The sequence below is a fragment of the Arvicola amphibius genome, chromosome 1, assembly GCF_903992535.2.
Source record: "Arvicola amphibius chromosome 1, mArvAmp1.2, whole genome shotgun sequence".
Taxonomy (NCBI): domain Eukaryota; kingdom Metazoa; phylum Chordata; class Mammalia; order Rodentia; family Cricetidae; genus Arvicola; species Arvicola amphibius.
Genome location: NC_052047.1, coordinates 159,222,021 through 159,240,322, shown reverse-complemented (window position 1 = coordinate 159,240,322; position 18,302 = coordinate 159,222,021). Strand labels below are relative to the sequence as shown.

Sequence of the window (18,302 nt, the reverse complement as noted above, 5' to 3'; positions counted from 1 at the left end):
TTCACTGGGTCTGAGTATTGCTAATGAAAGTTCAGGTGGTGTTGCTGTGAGACGAAGAAACTTAAAAAGAACATTAAAGAAAACAAAACTCCATTTTTAACTCCAGGACGTTTCTAGCCAGAGGCATCCATGAGGAAGAGCAAGTGAAAGAATTTCTGTATAATTTACCACACAGCTCTGGAGACTGAGCAAAACCTCCCACAGCTGTAAGGAATAAAAGCTTGGGAATCCAGAGAAAGGGGCAATCAAAAGTACGTAGTATTCCACAGAAGTCATCAAGGAACACAGAGGCGGAAATGTGTCATGATAGATAATATACTGAACACAGCAAAACTCTCAGATCAAGAGACTTTTTTTAAAGAAAACCGCTTTCAAAATCTGTGAAGTTTGTAAAGGTAGAGAAATAAGCAGAAGCTGCAAACCCGGGAGAGGGGAAGATGCCTCCTGATTAATGAGTAGAAAGTGATCCTGTTACCATAGCAACTTCAAGATACACAAAAGAAAAACATCACTTCCTTAAAATGTGCCTGATGATGAATAGGCAAAATCTTTCAGAATATCTTTCTTAAAAAAAATATGAAGCAACTCCTTTGTTAAAAAAAAAAAAAAGCCAATCACACAGGATGACTCTTAAGAGTTTTTTATCTCTCAGATAACAGGACTTGTTTACATAAGCCTTAGACCTTTTACATGAACCAGCAGTTTGGACGCAGAGCAATGACCAGATAATATGTCCACTGGAAAATAAATTTTGTTCTCCACAATTTTGTTTCTGCTTAATCAGTAAGTGAGGTAAATGGATCTGCCTTGTTTTCCCCTTTCCCAACAATGTTTTTAGCTGGAGCGCTTCCTCGGATGCTCAGCCTGTGCAGCAGGTTTGAGAGGCCGACAGATGAAAGGCTATGTCCCCACTCTCCCTCTGAACGAGGTGGCAGAAAGCAGGATTTGGAAGGTACTCCTTGCTGCTCCCCTCCAGCCTTGCCCCTGTGCTGCAGGACGCTGATTCCGAGTCCACAGAAGTGGTCTGTTCCATATGGAATTCAACTTCAGAACCACACTCCGAATCAACTAGATAGTCAGAGCAGCACCCAGAAGTCTGTGAGGACAACGTGACCTGGGGACTTCTTACAAGATGGATGGAGTGCTTTCTGCATTTCTTTTCTTTATGACATTTGTTTATTTATGTGTTGAGTCTGGGGAGCACACGCAATGGCACATGTGTGGAGGTCAGAGAGCAACATGTGGGAATTGATTCTCTTCTTGCATCGTGTGGACCGTGGGGATCAAACTCAGGTTGTGAGGCTTGGGGCAGGCACCTTGACTCCCTGAGCCAACTTACCCAGATAATTGAATGACATGAGCAGACTAATTGGGGCTAAGCAGTGGCCCTCTGAAACATTTTTCTTCTCCTTTTTACATTTATTTATTTATATACTTGTGATGTGTGTGTGTGTGTATGTGTGTGTATGTGTGTGTGTGTGTGTGTGTGGTGTGTGTGTATATGTGTGTGTATGTGTATGTGTGTGTATATATGTGTGTGTGTATGTGTGTGTGGTGTGTGTGTATGTGTGTGTATGTGTATGTGTGTGTATGTGTGTGTCTGTGTATGTGTGTGTATGTGTGTATGGTGTGTGTGTGTGTATGTGTGTGTGTATGTGTATGTGTGTGTGTATATATATGTGTGTGTATATATGTGTGTGTGTGTATGTGTGTGTGTGGTGTGTGTGTATGTGTATGTGTGTGTATATATGTGTATGTATGTGTGTGTGTGGTGTGTGTATGTGTGTATGTGTATGTGTGTATGTATGTGTATGTGTGTGTGTATGTGTGTGTGTGTGTGTGTGTGTGTGTGTGTGATGGTGCTCGTACAGAGGTCAGAGGACAGCTTGTAGGAGTCAGTTGTTTCCTTCTACGATGTGGGTTCTGGATCCAACTCGAGTCCTAGGGCTTTTGTGGCAAATGCTTTACCTGCTGGGCCGTTAACTCTTCTCACTTTGCATGAGGGTGAACCATCTTCAACTCAGTAACACCCTGAGTGCCTTCTGGCTGCTGTCATCTCCGGCTTCAAATATAACAGCACACAGCTGCTCAAGCCCAGATGCTGGGAAGCCTGGTTTGAGACAGACCTCTCTGCATAGACCAGGTGGCCTCAAACTCTCTTGAGTGCTAGGATTAAAGATGTCTGCTGTCACACCATTCTGATTTCTCCTTTCTTTCTTTCTGTCTACTGCCCATCTCAACAGTTATCATGAGACATTTAACAAAGGGACATGATCTAAGAAATGTGTCCTTAGGCAGTTTCATAGTTTTGTACCCATAGAGTATACTTAGAAAAACTATAAACTGTCTATGACTTCATATGCCCTGCCCACCATGGATGTGATTCATCATTAGCCAAAACATCATTATGAAACATGTGACTTCTGGCCACCTAAGTGGGTGGTTACCTGGGTGTTATGGTGATCTGAGAGCCCTTCTCTATTCTCTGAAGGCTAATCTTCAGTGCCAACTGGAGGGATTTGGAATCATCGCTGGAACTCACCTCTGGGTTTCTCTTTAAGGGTGTTTCCAGAAAGGTCTAACCGAGCAAAGAAGACCTGTCCTAACGTGGGCCCCACCATCCCACAGGCTAGGGCCATCGACTGAATAAGAAGGAAAAAGTGAGCTGAGTACCAGCATTCATCGCCTTTGCTTCCCTGACTGCATAGTAACTGGCTGCCTCATACTCCTGTCTGCCCAATCATGATGGACCGTACCCTCAGATATCTCCTTAAATGAAACTAATGCCTGTCTCCACTCTCTAGATGCATCCCCTGTACTTTAACATGGGGTTCTCTCTAAGTGAGAACCTAGTGGCAGCTGTTTCCACATCTTAGACACTTTCCTGTGACCTGAGGAAGTGTCCATATTCCCTGTCAGCGTTACACAGAGGCTTCTCAGACCCGCCACGGATCTCTTCAGCACGTTCATGTCTGTCTCGGCTTCCTCCACCCTGACATGGCTCTGCCCTCCAGTTCTCCCAAACCTTTTGCCATCTACTCTCATACCCTTGACATCCTTTTATTATAGCCCTGCAGATCTGCAGAGTGGGGGATGTGGGCAACTAGGGCCTGTTTCTTCTAGCAGAGTCTCCCTCAGCTGCACGTCCCTCCACCTTGAGCCCTTTGCCCATGGGATAGATTTTCTTCACTCTGTCTTCCTCCAACTCATCTTTTAGTTCTCAATCTTGACATTCACAAGGGCTTCAGCTCATGGGTTTCTGTTACTACATCCCCTACCCAAGGACACCTGTGTTCTCTTCCCTTCTTAGCCCCTCTTCTCCTACCCATCGTTCTGTTGGTTCTAAGAGCTGTTGTAAGATCCCTTTACCTGCTGCATGGCCCCCTGACTCTGAGCTCCACATTATACTAAGAATGAGTGACCATTGCAGTCCTAGCATGTGTTAGGACCCAAAGCATATTTGTGAGCCAGAGAGATGGCGCAGAGGGACATAGCAGCTATTGCAAAGCCAGACAGCCTTGAGTTCAACCCTTGGGACCCACATGATGCTGGAAGGATGGTCATATATGTATGCGTATACATATAAAATAAATGTAGTTTTAAAATATATAATTGTTGAGAACCTGGCTCCAAAATATACGTGTGGAATGAAGGAGTCTGGGCACAGGATTCGGCACTGTGGCTAGTGGGATACATAAGATATATTTCCCAGCTGGGACAGATCAATGTTCACTTCCTACTTGGTAAACTTCAGGAAACTACTGCAGCTCTTATTGGTAACAGGAGAAAAGCCCCTCTCTGGCAGATGAACCAGAGGCTTGAGAGAAACAACAATGCTCATACAGTCACATGATGAGGGAACTGGGCCTTGACCCTCCATTCCTCCTGGAGGAATTCCTCTTAGTTCCAGAATTTCATCACAGTTTCTATGATTTTGCTGTCACTGCTTTGGGGGCTTTCTGAAAAGACTAATGCTCTTCTACTCCAAACTTGCAGGACTTTTCTCCGACTCTTGCCTTTCTTATTACCAACTGTGTGTCCCTTTACCCTGCCCCACAGGTCAATAGCTGCTTTTGGTTTATTTTGTAATTTTCCTATGTTTTTCATGCAGATTTAAAGAAATAATAATAATGCATGTTTTGTTACTTCCTGTAACTGATTGACGCCTTTTAACAAGTCTCTAAAACCCTCAGCTGTCTATTCTCCTTCAACATCGCCCCTCCCCATTCTCTCAATTATTTCTTTCTGGAATAAGCCATCTCTTGGGTCTCCTAACTTTCCTTGTTTCTTGGTCCTTCTGCCAGGGCTCTTTTGTCTCTGTGGGCTGAAACTTCTATCTTGCATTGTCTGGATAGATAATTCTCTTTGTTCTCTTCCTGGTTTAGTATATTGATTTACCTACCGAGTTTGAGATTCAGATAATTATGAGTTTCTCTGGTAGAAGATGCAGTTGGCTCTTTTCCAAACTGATAGGAAGTTTTAGATTGTGAGACTTTTTGTTTCTGTCAAACTATTAGATAGGTTGATATATTTATATTCAGGAACTTTGAGATGAAGTCTCTACGGGTCCAACTCTGCTGTTGGTTGCTTCCTCCACCACTTTCTCTTAGTGACTGCCTTCCTTCTGTGGCTGATGTTTTTAAACTATTGGGCTGGAAACGTCTGTTAACAACAGTGTGCTTGTCTCACGTGCATGAAGACCAGGCATCAGGGAAAACCTTAAAACTGTGGCCATTTTCCTTGAAACTGTACAAGTGAGAAAGAATGTGTTAAGGTGAGATTTGAGATTGTGTTTTCCTAGAGGAATTCACAGTTGCCCCTATCAGTTGCCTTGATGCATGATCTACCTGGAACCACTGTAAACTGGTTTTCTTGAGCATGAATTTGAGTGAAAATCTTCATGAAATCCAATTTAACCTTCCAGAGTTTCAGAGGAAACTTTTTTTTCTTATTTTTGTTTAATTTACCCAATGCCAAAGCCAAGGCCCAGATGAGTTTTGCTGACTCCTCCTAGTTTTTATTCATCTTTAAGCTAATTTCATAGTTCTTAGGTTCCTGAGCTCTGTGTTTTATCTGGAAACCCTAAGTATAATAAGAATGCCCTAAATTTTCCCATTAAGAGAGATAAAGGGTCAAGAAGATGGTTCAGTGGATGTGAGCGCTTGCAGTACAGGCATGGAGACCTGAGTTCAAATCCCAGAACCCACATAAAATGGTCATGAGCACACCGGGAACTCAAGAGCTGGAGGATGATGGGAAGGGACAGGAGGACCTGGGACTTGTCGTTGACCAGCATAGCTCAAGGTTTAGTGAGAGACTGTGACTCAGGGAATACAGAGCAGAAAGAAAGAGCAGGACACCTCCAGTGTCTCCTGGGATCCACTGCAATGACTACACACGAGCGTAGCCCACACATCACAGACATACAACACACACATGCACACACGCATGTGTACATGAGAAAGAGAGAGAGACAGAGAGAGAGAGAGAGAGAGGGAGGGAGGGAGGGAGGGAGGGAGGGAGGAGAGGAGAGACAGCAGGCCAATTAAGTGTGAGGAAAGAAGAGGAAGCATCCCAATTTGATTTCTTTCAGGCCCTGAACAAAACATCTTGTCACAAAAGATTGGTGATGTTTTCTGTCCTGTCGTCTGCCACACGGCAGTTTCTAGCTTTCCAGCCTTGGCCATTACTGTTCTCTCCCCAGCAGCTTGCAAATCCCTTGAGAGGAAGGACTGCCGAGCAAAGGGATGCTCCTTCGCCTATCACAACCAGTGTGACTGGAACACATGACTTATTAGGTACTTGTTCTTGTCCAAACCACAGCCTATGCCTCCTCTTTTCTCATCCATTTGGGGATCAAGCCAAGACAGACTCTCCACTCCTTCATCCTGCTCTCAGCCTCATGTCCTCAGATGTTAGTTCTTTGATGTCTCCCAAACCTGGATTTCCTTACTACAGTCTTAACTTAGTCCTAGTCATTTCTTCTGGCCTGTCATTCTCTAAAACATGTTTCTCACGTGCGGAACATGGGATGCCAGTTGGGTTTAGCTGGATGTAATAGCTGTGAATGTTCCTTCAGATGCATGGGTCATTCCCCACACGGCACCCACGGGATCCCTTTAGTTTTCTATCTGTATAAAACTCCCTGTTAATAGGTGGTGAAACTCTTATGCTAGTTGGTATGACTCTATTTGAGCTAGTGGTATATCTCAGAGGTAGTTTTTTTGCCTGCCATGTATGAGGCCATGGCTTTAATGAGCAGCAAGGGGGGAAGGGGGCAAGAATGACTTTTTTTATTTTTTCTCTTTTTCCTCCTCCCCCTTCCCTACCCTCCCTTCCACCCATACCCCCACTCCACCCCTCTCCAAGCCAAAGAGCCATTAGGGGGAGCTGGGAGAATGACTTTTTTGAGCTGGTCCTGCCATGAGCCTGGCCTCATTGCCTACCTCTCTTTCTCTCCACTCGAGCCCTCGTAGCTGCTGTCATCATATTCTTTCCCTTTTCTTCCCCCTCCTATTTTGCTTCTGTTTCCTCCTCCTCCTTCCTCTTCCCATCTTCATCCTTATCCTTTTTGGCTAAGTCCAGGCTGGCCCTGAACTTCCAGCCCTCTTTATCCTCCTGCCTCAGCTTCTCAAGCGTTGGTTTTACAATCACATGCTATACCTGGTTCCCACTGATGGTCCTTTATGTCTAATTGATGTTCCTTCAACAGCTGAGGCTTCCCTGGCCTCTGTCTGCAGAATTTCCTGTGGGTATCTCCTTGGTAAGAGTCCAGTCTCTCATCAAATGTTTGTTTTGGGTGGCACTCTCTCTCACTAGCTCATTGAGGTGATATCTCCCTTCTCTTCCCCTGCCGTCTGCAGTCTGTATCTGAATGGCTAAATTTCCTTGTGGGTCTTCCTTTTTTTATTAGAGCTAAGGTAATATCCTTACTACTGAACATGCAGGACCACAAAACCTGTCTTCACAAAGCTTGCATTAGAGTGTTGATGTCACTTATTTGTTGAAAAAAAGGATATTTAACTTGCCTTCTGATAATTACCTGCTTTTGAAACAATTTGTCAAGCAGTATGTTTTATTGTATAATTCAGAAGCAGATTAATAAATAATCTTCTTAAGACATTATCTGCTTTTAAAAGCTATGCCTTCCCTTGAAAAGCAACCTCCACAATAAAAGAATCCCTTCATGGATACAGGGCAGCCAGCGGCCTTGTAGGAGTCAGCATTCATCCCTTCTGCCTATTAGGGCTCAGGAAGCACAGGATCTACAGGGAGTTTGCCTGTTGTGGCTTCCATGGCTGGAACTGGAGGACTCGGTCAGGTCTGGATCCCAAGGAACACTGAGCCCTCTTTTAGCCAACATTTGTAGACAATGCTTTTGATTATTTATTCAGGTCCCTTCTCCTGCTGCACCTCTCTGGGGGGCTGCACCCCACTGTCAGCTGCATGATTTGCATTCTTGCCAATTCAAATATTTATTCACGGTCCTTGGACATCAGTGAGGACCAAATGATGGAAAACCATCAACAGTCCATCTAACCAAATAGTTTGTATTCCAGCACCATTACACCTTCCAGAAAAGCCAGCATTGGCAAAACTGTCAGAAGATCTCTTTTATATTTGAATGATAATTGTTTGAAGCAATTCTAAGTACCAGGCCTATTTGAATTTATGTATTTCTTAGTGTTATCTGGGTCTTATAATTAGTTACACTCTTTGGGCATATAAATCTCTTAGCCAATCGGTTATCCTGGGCAGACTGAAGAATGTCAGGGACTCTCCTGTAAATGTGACAGTGTTGCGCAATAACTGAAGACATATTTGCTCAGGGAGACTAGACATGATGGACAGTTTGCTGCGGAGATATGCTTAGAGAGCAACTGAAGTGTCTACTGCTTCTCGCGCTGCTTCTGCCCACCGAGGGAGTCTTGGAACATGGCAGCAGGCAAATGTAGGTGCTCAGGAAGGAGGAGTGGAAACATACTCAGCCCTAGCGACAGTCCCACCCTGGTTAGTGAGTCTGAGGCAGAGCCGCTAGTAACCCCATTTCCCAATCCTCTGCAGAAAGTTTCGCAGAATCCTATCAGAAAGACAGTCTATCCTAAAGTGAATTTTTATCCAAAGAGTTTTGCATAAACATTTGGGTCAGTTAGGACCCCATCCCTAGAAGAGCACTAGGTCTTAGTGGTACAGATATTAGGAAGTGCTGGGGAACAAAATGGGAAAATGAGAAAGCAGACATGGTCAGGGAAGAAACGGGAAATAAAGAGCAAAACCAAATGACAGCTAGCTCAGGGCAGATCTGTGCGGACAGTTTCCAACATGTAGCAGAAGTGGGTTTGTTTGGGTTCGAGTGCATGAGTGTCTACTCCTGTGGGTGAACATGGGGATCAGAGACCAACATCAGTATGTCTTCCTTAACCATTTCTCCATGTTTTTAATTAAACTTTTGAGAAGCATTACATTTATTTCTTTGGTGTGTGTGCACATGTATGTGTGCCCGGGCCTAGGCATTTTCTTTCTTCCCTGGTGTTTTGATTGTGTTTGGGGGGTTGAGTTTGGATTTAAGTTTTTAGACAAAGACTCCCTATTTTGCCAGGCTGGGCTCAAGGACTCATATCTCAGCCTCTTAAGCGCCTAGAATGATACACACATACCTTGGCAACCTAGTATCTTTCTTTTTCTACTAATCTCTTCTGTTTTAATAAATTCCGTTGTGAGATTTGTTAAGGAAACATAGACCTTTTACACATATAATGCACACATAAAAATCAGATGGTGTTTTGACAAAGCTCTCTCTGTGTGTGTGTGTGTGTGTGTGTGTGTGTGTGTGTGTGTGTGTGTGTACTATACCCATGAACAAGACTGAATGAATGCTGTCTTTCACTGGGCTGTCAGGAAAACACCCCCATGTTAAATGCTCTTGAGGAAGAGGGTGCCACTGCTGTCTGCTGACTCCGGTTCCTGCACGTTCACCTCTTTTTTGACAGATGAGCAGTCTGGTTGGTGTTCATAGCGATGTGAACACCATTTTCATCTAGGAAATCTGTTCTAATGAACCAGTGTGTCAACTAAGACTGTAGGGGGTGTGGTGATGTGGGAATAGCACAATCTAATCTTATCATCCAAACCCTATCTTTTATAACTGTATTTCCCATTTGTCTTCTGACCTGAAATGCTAGGTGAACAAGTTCATTAAAAATAAATACTCAATCCATAAACGAGGAAGAGCTGGAAGCCAAAGGTGGGCCTTTACACACATGCAGATGAATGAGCCCATCAGAAAGCCGTGGATATCACTTAAACGCCAAACGTAATACATGGGTTTTGTCGTGGTTAAATGTGAGTTCAGGAGCTCAGGTGTAACATTCAGTGAGATGGAGTCTAAGTCATTGTTCTCCACTGACAGGTGATTGCTCAACACAATCCAGCAGACAACAGAAAAAACAAAATGTACGTTCACACTTACTTTTATGCTATCTTCTTCAAATTTCCAACTTAGCACACTTTATAAAATATCTGGAACTATTCAAGCAATAGAACATAATATATGACGACAATTAGTAATAAATAATTTATACACACACAATTCATACTAGCTTCTTTAATCCAATGAGGTTATCATTACAAAAGCGTAGAGACTGGCCAGTTGAGATTCCACTGTTGATGGAGCTTGTATTATGACTACAGCTAGAAAAGTCAGGAAAGATAAATGAAATTCACTTTGGTCTACTACTTGCCTAAGTGGGGAGTTCCTGGCTCAGTTGGTCACAAGATCCTGAAAGTTGAGTCCCGAGACCACTGAAGCCTCAGTGATTGGACCAGGGAAAGTGACAGAGACACTAAGATCAGCAGGAAGAGACAGAGAATAGGTGATGTTTTATACAACACTTACAGGTCTGGCCTAAGAGAGTCACAGTGAAAGTCACTTACCAAATGACTAACACCTGAAGGAGCTGGAGACCCAGCGTTCGCCTAAGGACACAGACTTAGTGTGCCCCTTAGTCCTCCCCTGGGCAGCACCTGTAAGCCTCGCAGTAAGGAGAGACGCAAGCCAGGTTGCAGGGAGGATGGGAGACGAAGTTCTGGCTATCAGGAGGAAATCAGCCCAAAGTAAGGGTAAGAGCAATCCTGACATCAACTTCCCCCATGATCCTGCAGAGTCAGTTCTACTTAGGCAAATAGCTAATCCATAACTAATTCACACATGTATATTCTATAATAAAAGATGGTCCTTAAGATACCGAGTTTCCTGTCCCACTTAAGTGAGAAGTTGTCATGCAAGAAAAAAATTTAAAAAAAAGCAAATTATGGTATTTTAACTTATATGCTTCCTTAGTTAGAGAACCTAACATTTTGTGCAAGTTGTAAAAATAAGTTGACATTCCTTGGACAGTTTGAAATGGCTAGAGTTCCATCTCAGTTTAAATGATCCCTCTTTCTAATGCAGCCTACAGGTAATAAGTGTGTAACTTCCCCCATGGCCCTGATTGACTCACATTCAATGAGAAAGGCTGTGGACATTGCTAAGAACAAAAGATCTTCTGCAGAGACCATCACTGACCACGGAGCCATTGAGAACATTTGCCAATGTTTCCTTGGAGACAGGCATTTGTGATGAGGTCCAGTAACAATAAATTCCCTAAGGGTACAGTCAAAACATGACCCAAAAATTGGTGCAGAGCTCTCAAGGTAGAGTGGATACTACGTTCCTGACTACCTGGCCCTCATGAAAAGAAGACAACCTGCATCTTCTCTGGAAAGTGAAACCGGGTCCCATCTTCAACAGGCTCGGCTTGTAGCTTCTCCTCCATAGTCATGAGCAAACTACAAGCCACCATTTCTGGTAGCTTTGTCCCCAAATGTCTGAAGCCTCTCTCTGAATTCTGACTGATCAAATTATGTCCTCAACCCAAAAATTTGACAAGATCAAACAACTAGGGCTGGTTAAATGTCTGTCTTTAGGTAGCTTCTTCCAAGACAGCATTCTAGCTTGTTTATGTCTCTTGCCCCTTCCACCACCCAGACAGCCGTCACCAGAAGCCACTGCTGAAGTCACCCTCAGGGTCACCTTCCAAGTTCAAGGTTGTTACCCTCTTCCTTAATCCAACAACAGCTGCCTTTCAGTGGTCAAATTAAATCCATTTAGTTCATGTCCGACTTGTAGATCTTCTGGGGTAGAAAAAACTTAAAATAATTCTCATCTTTTAGAACAACTGGTAATAATAATAATAATTGGCATGCACCCATAAGCTATTAAAAGCCTCAGTTCCCAGCCTCTGCATTATTCATGTGCTCAAACTGTCATAAAGGTAGCAAATTCTCTGTGCAACCAGGCTGGAAAAGTCCCTGCCCTCAAATACATTGGTATGCACACTTCTGAGGCTTGGTTCTATTTAACATTTTCATGAGTGACCTGCTTTAAAGGAACAGAGAGCAAGCTCATTAAGTTCCTAGATGGAAGAGATGACCAGAACATTAGTAAACAGGATTAGAATTCCCCCAGCCCTTGCTAAATTAACCAAACTGTCAGGATCAAGTATGTTCACTGGGACAGGCAGGGAAAATCAAGCTGCCCAGAGGCAAGCTGAGTAGAAGCAAGGTAGTGGGAAGATGGACGGAAAGGAATGTGAATGCAGAAATAGACTCCTAGTAGGAACTGAACTAGCCTCCGTGCCCACTGGGGACGCTGCACCTCTGAAAATATATCCCAGTTCCCATTCTATACAGGATGGAAGTGGAAAGCATCCCTGTAGGGTTTCCAAGAAGGGCAGGGAGTCTTTCTTTCTCACCAGCATTTAGCTTTGGGTGCCTGGGTCTACTTCATTAGCCTGGCTTTAGGCTCATTTCATCACCCTATTTTAGTTTACCTTACCACAAACTACATTGATTCAGACATTAAAAGCATTCATTGGCAGAACGCATCATCACAGCCTCCTGCAGAACTGCTTGTTCCTCCTTGATTATTTTGGCTTCTTGTTGTTGTGTTGTGTTGTTTGAGACAGGGTCTCACTATGTAGCTCTGGCTGGCCTGGAACTCTCTATGTAGAAGCTAGCCTAGAACTCACAGAGATCTTCCTGTCTCTGCCTCTGGGTGCTGGAATTAAAGGCAGGTACCCGTCATGTCTGACTACTTTGGCTCTTGTTCGACCCTTCCAACTAAACTTCTACTATAAGGAACTTAATAAATGGTTCCTAAACATGTATGGTTCTAATCCTAAAAAGAAAAAAAAACTAAATGGAGTCTCAAACTGCTAATTTTATAGTCAGAGTTTCCAAAGTTTTCCCGTTAAGCAAAGAGCCCAGATTTGGGTTCCTGTGTTACAGCTACCCACTGCTTATACTGTACAAGTGTTCCAGCATAACATTCATGGACAAAGTGGGTCTGGGTCTCGATGGGCCAGAGTTTCCATTAGGTTCAGTTCTGAATCTTCAGCTCTCAGAGTCTTATCAGTTATCTTATTCACCTGTTTCATTCATACCTGCAAGAACCAGGACCAGAATATACGATGAGTTTTTGTGCACATTCACAAAGACAACTTAAGGCTGTATTAAAACCTTCTAACTAAGTTGGGTGGTGATGTTGCATGCCTTTAATTTCCAGCACTCAGGAGGCAGAGACAAGCAGATCTCTGTGAGTTTGAGGCCAGCCTGGTCTACATAGTGAGTTTCAGAACAGCCAGAGCTACATGTGAGACCCTGTCTAGAAAAAAAATAAATAAAACTGAAACCTTCAAACTAGAAAAGGTTACCCCAACTTTAGAGCCACATGCCTCTTTCCCTAACTATCATCAGGCTGTTTCTAGAAAGTTCTGAGAATCCCTGGTTATCTCTGAGGTAGCAGAACCTCTTCAAGAAGTAATGTCTGCTACCATGTCTTAGTACAATGTGTAATGCATAGTTCATGTCATTGGCATCCCTCACTAAGCAGGGTCAAGGCAGCCTGTAATAAAGACTTGGGATGGGATGTCTCTATCCTGTGAATATCAGGTTTCCAGATTAAGCAGAGAGGCAGCCTTGAACAGTTTAGAAAGGGATAGTTTTTCCACCGAGTTCAAAGGTCATAGTTGCTCAGTTTAACTGAAGTTAAAGTTGCATAAATCTTCACAAGCCAAAAGGAATCATCCAGGGAGAAGTTGTTCTTGTCTCCTGTGCAAATAGAAGGAGCGAGACTGGGTTGTAAATTGGAACAGTAGGACAAACTGCCAGAGGTCCTTGCTGAAGGCAATAGAATCCCCTTGGAAACCAGATCTGAGAGGGGCATCTTCTGGGCAGCGCTGGATACAGACCAAAGGTGGTACTCCTAGGGAAGCTGTGCCTCAGAATCCTGTTCTGAGCCAAGAGGAACACACTGAGTCATTACAACTAATGAGAACCGATAGCATCCTTCAGAGTGCTATGAAGCGAAACACAATAAATGGTGCTCAGATTGGGGATAATGTTGTTCAGATTCCAAAGGAGACTCCCCAGTGACAGTCCCTCCTGCTGGTGATCATCTGTTGAAATGGATGAGAACTCGTGTCTTGGGGCAGAAGCTGGTAGCGAGTTTCAAATGTGTATGTGACAATGCCTGTGCCTACCCTCAGCAGAGGCCAAGAACGATGCTGGACTTTGTTCTTCAGTGCTGAGAACCAAGCCCATAGTCTGTCCCTACACAAGATAGAACTCTAACTCAGGCTGGAGGAGATGGCTCAGTGGTTAAGAACACTGCTTGTTCTTCAAGGTCCTGAGTTCAATTCCCAGCAACCACATGGTAGCTCACAGCCATCTGTGTGAGATCTGGTGCCCTCTCTGGGCCTCATGCAGACAGGATACTGAGAAATATATATTATATATATATATAATATATAATATATATATATATATATTTTATATAATAAATCTTAAAAAAAGAACTCTAACTCTAAGCTAAGCTCCCAACCATGAAGCCCAGAGGTTTCTTAATGAGGATGGTGGTTGAATCAGGAATTTTGAGGACCCAGTAGCTTAGGCCTATCCTTTGTTGAAAGTTGGGGCAAGGTTTTCTTGTTTTGTTTTGTTTTGTTGTTTTATGTTTTTATAAGAAGTCTCATTTTTACTACCTTTGGTAAAGATAAATTGCAATGTGCTTTATGTAACTAATTAAAATGGTGCAATCTGTTCAAATATCATTTCTGGGCAGTACACTTCATAAAAAGATAACCTGGAAGATTAGCTGCCTCCAACCGTAACTTTTCCAAAGTCCATTTTTCCAAATACCAAACTCCTGGCGATCATAATTTTTCATTATTGTGATTTCTTTCCCCAGATGATCCAGGAGCCTGTACCTCGTGCGCTGCAGGATACTACATGTAAGTCCAGCCCTCTTTGTTTCTGCAGCTTAAGCATTACTGACTTAATCCTATCTCCAGTGACTGAAGCACAGCATCCCTGCAGCCTGAAGCAACTGTCCTGTGGGCTATTAATGGCAGAGTTTTGGATTTAGTGGTAAGAGTCCAGATGTTTTCTTTGCCTTGGAAAAGCAAGCCTTCCCTTTCTTGATCCTGGAAGTCATCCATCTTGACACTGGTGTCTAGGAATCTTGCCATGGTTCGCCAACATTCAGACCTTGCTTGTTAAGGCTTTAAGAATATATTGGCCTTCAAGAAAGCTGCTTCTCAATGTCTGCATGGGACTTTGTCCCTAACTAGAATCAGATGTTCCAAGGGAAGCCAGGTGAGACACTTACCTCTTAATCGCCCGCTGGGTGAATGAGAGAGAGACATGGAGCACTAGCTAAAATGAAATGCAGATAAACATCAGACTATATTCCCCCACTACTAATCTATAAAAGCCAAGTCCACGTGCTTCCTCGTCACCTCCTGTCCTAGCTGCTTTCCCCATCCCGTCTGTAGCAACCACAGCCTGTGCAAGAAGAAAACCAAGACAACAGGAAAATGAAAGGGAAGGCCAGGCCAGAACAACACAGAGGCTGCATTGGGCTCGGCTCGACCACCCACGACTCTCGCATCCACTTTCCTTCATCTTCCACCATTCTTGGGAGAAACTTGAGGATCTCTTCGGTTCCAGTGAGAGAAAGAAAAGATAAAGGGAGGCTCCGGAACCCTCTCCCTCTGCACATGAACTAGTGGCCAGGACCCATCTCTCTGCTTTGGCGGGTCACCACCTCTGTAGCTGGCGGATTCTAGGATCTCAGAGCAGGCTAGCAGGCGGGCAGTTGGTGAAAGCAGTGAGAAACGGGAGGGAAGCTACAGAGTGCCAAAAGGATGGGCCAGCCTGAGTCAACCCGTAGACCCGTCTGCTGAACGCTCAGAGAGAAACAACTCAGATTTCACAACTGTTATCAGATATTGAATGGTTACATATACTAAGATAACTTGGGGTGGGGCCATGTCTCAAACTAGAATCCATATTCATATTTACCCAAGGGTATGACCTAAGCTTCGTCATTTTATAGGATAATTAAAAAATAGTTTTGTGCATGAAACAAATTTGGCACCATCGTGTCAGTTCTCAGAAAGTTCTTAATTTGCAAACATTTTCAGTTTTGGGTGGGGGTGAGGATTAGAGATGTTATTTTATTTTCATGTGTATGAGTGGCTTGCACTCATACATAGATGTATATGTGTGCATCCACATGAGAAGTAGGCACAGGACCCCCTGGGAACTGGGAGGAATAAACAGCTGTGAACTGCACATGGCTGCAGGTCCTCTATAAGGGCATCCTTTATCTCAAGGCTGAGCCGCCTCCCCAGTCCCTGTACTTGGGCTTCTGCTCGTGATCTGGCGTCTCTGGAATGACTGGTCATCTCTATCGTCACTCTGTTGTCCACAATCATTCCTAACTCATTCGTGCAGTCTCCTTATTTCCAGAGAAGGAGGCTAAGGGTGCAACTCAGTGGGGGAGGCCACTTGCCTCACTGTGCAGGCCCTAAGTTTGACCCTCAAGACTACAAAAGAGCGCAAAAAAAAAAAAAAAAAAAAAAAAAAAAAAAAAAAAAAAAAAAAGCAGAGGGAAGGCGGAGAGGCCCCAGTGTGGATGATTATAGAAAAAACTGTATGATATTTAATGAGTAGAGAAAACTGACAACTTATTACTGTCCTAGCTCGAGCCAAGGGGTAGTAACAAAGATGAACAGCAGACGGGCGGTTTTTTTTAGTGAGGTCACATGGGAGGGACACACAAGACTACGGGAAGGACTGAAGAAAAAAGAACAAATCTCATCTCTCCTCTCTCTCTCTCCTCTCTCTCTCTCTCTCTCTCTCTCTCTCTCTCTCTCTCTCTCTCTGTGTGTGTGTGTGTCTTTCTTACACACACACACACACACAATCACAGTGCCTATACAGTGACCGCACAAAACCAATGAGAAACTATTCCCCTGACACGCTCTCCCCACGTGTCCCTCCAATCCAACTCTGTCCTGGCTAACTGAGACTTCAGTTTGGACCCTGTAGAAAGGCCTTCCTTGCACCTGCTTCCTCTCCCACCCCATGACACGTGACAGTCCCCAGATTATCAATGAGCGTGTTTCATAAAACCCCCTGAGAAAGAAATGGGCTGAAATAGCGTATCCTATCATGCGAAGACACAGACACAGCGTGAGATAACTGTTTCAAGAAACACGCGTTCACAACATTTCAGACTACTTAGCACCATTCAATAGTTGGTGAAGTGTCGTACGCTATAAGCTGTTAAGAGGGGATGCAAACATCCCCCACCCAATGGTGTACTGAAACTTTGAAATTCACCCGAGGGCAAGAGTCAGCTTCACCGCACTGTCCCTCCCAGTGAGTTACAATAGCTTGCTGTATAATGAGCGCAGCAGATCATCCATGCAAGAGTCCAGATGTGTATATGTGCAGACGTGTGTTTCCATGTGCTGCTCGCAAGGCACTTCCCTGTTGTTAAACGATCTGGCCACAGACATTCTGATGAGCTGCTTGAACTCAACACTGGGCCATTTCTGACTTCCAAAGAGAACTGTGAAAGCTATCTATTCCTACAAACTTTGCGTGGTACTACCATCAAGGAGATGTTGGATACTGGAGGCTTGAACATTGTTTCCTCTATGTAGACATTAGAAATAAGTAATGGCTTCCCTGTGGGATTTGTGTACAGATTCGAGTGAACTGATACTTAACAACTAGCCCTAAATAAATCCGGTCTCAGTGACCCCTCTCCTCCCCAACCTCCTCCCAGCTCTCCTGATAAAGGGACCCTCAGAGCTCCAGAGGAGGTAGCCAATGGCTTGGTTTGATTGGGAAGGACAGGCCAAGTGCGGGTCTCTGCTCTTGACAACCAATCGCCTGTTCACCACGCTCCAGATAAATGAGCGTGAGGGAATCAGACCGTAGCACAACAGCTGTCCATCTCATGGAAACACGGCATCATCTTCTCTAGGTTTGAGCGGCATTGTTATAAAGTCTGTCCTGAAAAGACCTTCAGTGCGGGATGGGAGTGCAGAGCCGGTGGCCCCAACTGTGGCAACTGCGACCAGCTTGAGTGCTATTGTGTGAGGAGGGCTTCTTTCTCTCGGGTAAGCCTGGACAATGGTGAACCCCTGGGGATCCACAGGCCATCACCGCAGAAGTCCTCCTGTGATGGGTTTCAGGGTCTCTATGTGCTGGCCCCAAGGTCCACGGAGGAACTGTAATGTTTGAAAACAAACATCAGCCTGCACCAGTTCCGCCTGCAGTCATAGTGGAAATATAGTCCCATATTCACTAAAGTAATCGCAAGGATCTCCAAGTTGATGTTGAGTAGGAAAAGCAGGAAACCGATATGGGGAGGAGACCCGAAAAACCAATGTTTTTGAACTGAAGTCACCTGGGCTATTCTATTCAGAGTCATGGCCATTTGCTTGAAGCATAAACCTTATGTTTTTGAAAAAAAGTCATGTTACAGACTCATGTGCACTATATAATTGAACAAGCTCCATTGTCTTGGGTTTTGGTGAACTCATTGATGTTGTTGGAAATAGATAGTTGGGGAAGACTTTTACAGAGTCTTCCAACCGGGAACTGGACAGCCCAGGGCCTTGAGGACTGAGCATGGAGAATACTACAGACAGCAATCAATGAGTGGACGGCTCACGTTCCTCTCCCTCTCTGCTCCCATCCTTCCGTGTGTATACAGTTGTGCGTTACATGTGTGTGGCGTGTTTGTGGAGGTCAGAGGACAACCTCGGGTTGCCTCCATCTTTTATTTGAGACAGGAACTCTCATTGGCCTGGAACTTTGCCATGTAGGCTAGATTAACTGGCCAATGAACTTCCAAGGATCTACCTGTCTCTGCCTCTCCCCCATCTCTCCATCACTAGGAT

The 18,302-nt window shown here is 44.2% G+C and overlaps 1 protein-coding gene across 1 annotated transcript in view; it reads left to right on the top strand.

The window, feature by feature from the left end:
- The window catches only part of Pcsk5 (proprotein convertase subtilisin/kexin type 5), a 418,647-nt gene that overhangs the window by 362,008 nt on the left and 38,337 nt on the right, over window positions 1-18,302 (top strand). The window contains 3 exon segments of the mRNA XM_038321071.1: window positions 14,288-14,330; window positions 17,381-17,487; window positions 17,490-17,516. Coding sequence (XP_038176999.1) covers window positions 14,288-14,330; window positions 17,381-17,487; window positions 17,490-17,516 — 177 coding nt within the window.